We start from the raw sequence: 1320 nt of genomic DNA on the forward strand, positions 1-1320 counted from the left end.
ACGTAAACTTGGGGGTGTCCTACCGGGTATTTTCCAATTTTGTTGACGAAAGGGGACAAAGATGTGACATCAAGATATTTGATTTTTTCGGTGCTTGTGGTGTCGTAGAGTGTTAAATAATTTTCTGTACGACCGCCAAAGAACGCTTCACGGGGGTTCAATTCTGCATTTTTCATTAAAGAGTGATTATTTACGGAATCGCGGTCTGGTACACATTTCTATCAAAGATGATCCCAAGATGACGAATCTTATTAGCCGTCAGCACGGTGGTTTCATACCTGATATCAAGTGAGTCCCCTGCACGTAACTTCCTATGTCTGTTTATTTTATAACACGTCGTATACCCGTGCCAGAAACATCCGTAAAATTGGAAGACACACTTCTGCTGATTTCCATTTTCACAATACCCATCGACCATAATACCACATGATAAGCGGTATTCTTTAGCATTACCGGTATGGATAGTACGATTTCCGGAAAGTCTTTGCTGCAGCAATAACCACGATATAGCTTTCTTTGACTGTACGTACCACCCAATGGTAAAATTCCGATTGTATCAGCCCGCATGAAGTTGGTTCTATAAACTTTCGAGCATATTGCGATAGTGCTGCATTGAGTGAACGGACAAATACCTGTCTTTTTTAGCAGCATTTCACGAAAAATTATACATGCACGTCTCAGAATGGTGACATCCATTTTGCAGTAAAATTCTAGCTCATATTTGAAATTGAAAATATAATTCTCATTTGATTTTTCGTTGTGCCATTCCAATAATTTGTCACGATCTTTTTTGAACATGGTGTTGGGAGAAAAATAACACAAGCTTGGTAACGGTCCTACGTAATCAATATTTTCAGGCACATTGAAGAAGTGTGGGAAATACGCTTTGGCTGTGTCGTTATCGAAACCGAATGATTTGGGTAATGCTGACAATGGCATGTGAAAGTAATTCAAACTATCCAGAAAAGTTATGTTACCGACACGCATTTGCAGTATTTTTGTACCGGTTAAGATAACATTCGGGAGACTTGTTCTTTTGATGTTGACTAGATATCGAAAAACAAAGAGCGTAGCGAAGCTACGCGCGTTATATGCAATACAAATTACTTATATACCTTTACCTATACCTTTCATCTTAAAATTATGGTATTTTTTACACGATTCAGCTATGATTTCCAACCGCTGTCCTGGGGTCGTATATCCTCGTTGAAATCCGTTTTGCCTCCAATTTCTACATTTTGGCGTTGAGCCTCTGCCGCAGATCTCTTCACTGCTCCGCCTATTTGGTGATCTACGGTAAATACGCGTCGTAAAGTTACT

General features: G+C 39.5%; 1 protein-coding gene across 1 annotated transcript in view; it reads left to right on the forward strand.

Moving 5' to 3' along the window:
* LOC105272796 (uncharacterized) overlaps positions 1-943 on the forward strand; it is a 4027-nt gene extending 3084 nt beyond the window's left edge. The window contains exon 3 of the mRNA XM_011315022.1: positions 858-943. Coding sequence (XP_011313324.1) covers positions 858-943 — 86 coding nt within the window. The remainder of the gene's footprint in view (positions 1-857) is intronic.
* The last annotated feature ends 377 nt before the right edge of the window (positions 944-1320 follow it).

Source organism: Fopius arisanus, unplaced genomic scaffold (assembly GCF_000806365.1).
Source record: "Fopius arisanus strain USDA-PBARC FA_bdor unplaced genomic scaffold, ASM80636v1 scaffold00289, whole genome shotgun sequence".
In the NCBI taxonomy this organism is placed as follows: domain Eukaryota; kingdom Metazoa; phylum Arthropoda; class Insecta; order Hymenoptera; family Braconidae; genus Fopius; species Fopius arisanus.